A 371-nucleotide genomic window follows, 5' to 3' on the forward strand; every position below is an offset into this window, starting at 1 on the left:
TCAGACGGCTAGAAATTGAAGCGCAATACTACGACCTGTTTTTACCTTCCAAAGTATTTCCCGCTAACGGTCACAGAGCATCCCTGCGTATTCTTGCTGCAGGTGACGAATAGTCCTCCGAAGGCCACTGCCGAGTACTCGCCCCCAGAGAGCACCTGCAACGCCAGATTTAGTCACTTGCTTTCCCCCGTGTTGAAGCCAAACCAAAGCTTCTTCTCAGTCACATTAGGTCTCTCTTTCAGAGAAGGAAAGAAAGACCTAAAGACAGAGATTTGTGGACGAACAGGTATTTTTTCTGGTTGTGTGAACTCAAGAAACTGAAGGCATAACTTCAGAGTAGGAAATACTGATACAAGATGTGAAACGGATAA

The 371-nt window shown here is 45.8% G+C and overlaps 1 protein-coding gene across 1 annotated transcript in view; it reads right to left on the bottom strand.

Annotated features, from left to right (window-relative positions):
* LOC119591387 overlaps nt 1–371 on the bottom strand; it is a gene marked incomplete in the record, with an annotated part of 32,034 nt that overhangs the window by 3,818 nt on the left and 27,845 nt on the right. Inside the window, 1 exon segment of the mRNA XM_037940126.1 lies at nt 46–155. Within this exon segment, the coding sequence (XP_037796054.1) occupies nt 46–155 (110 nt within the window).

The sequence above is a fragment of the Penaeus monodon genome, chromosome 28 (genome assembly GCF_015228065.2).
Source record: "Penaeus monodon isolate SGIC_2016 chromosome 28, NSTDA_Pmon_1, whole genome shotgun sequence".
Classification (NCBI taxonomy): Eukaryota; Metazoa; Arthropoda; class Malacostraca; order Decapoda; family Penaeidae; genus Penaeus; species Penaeus monodon.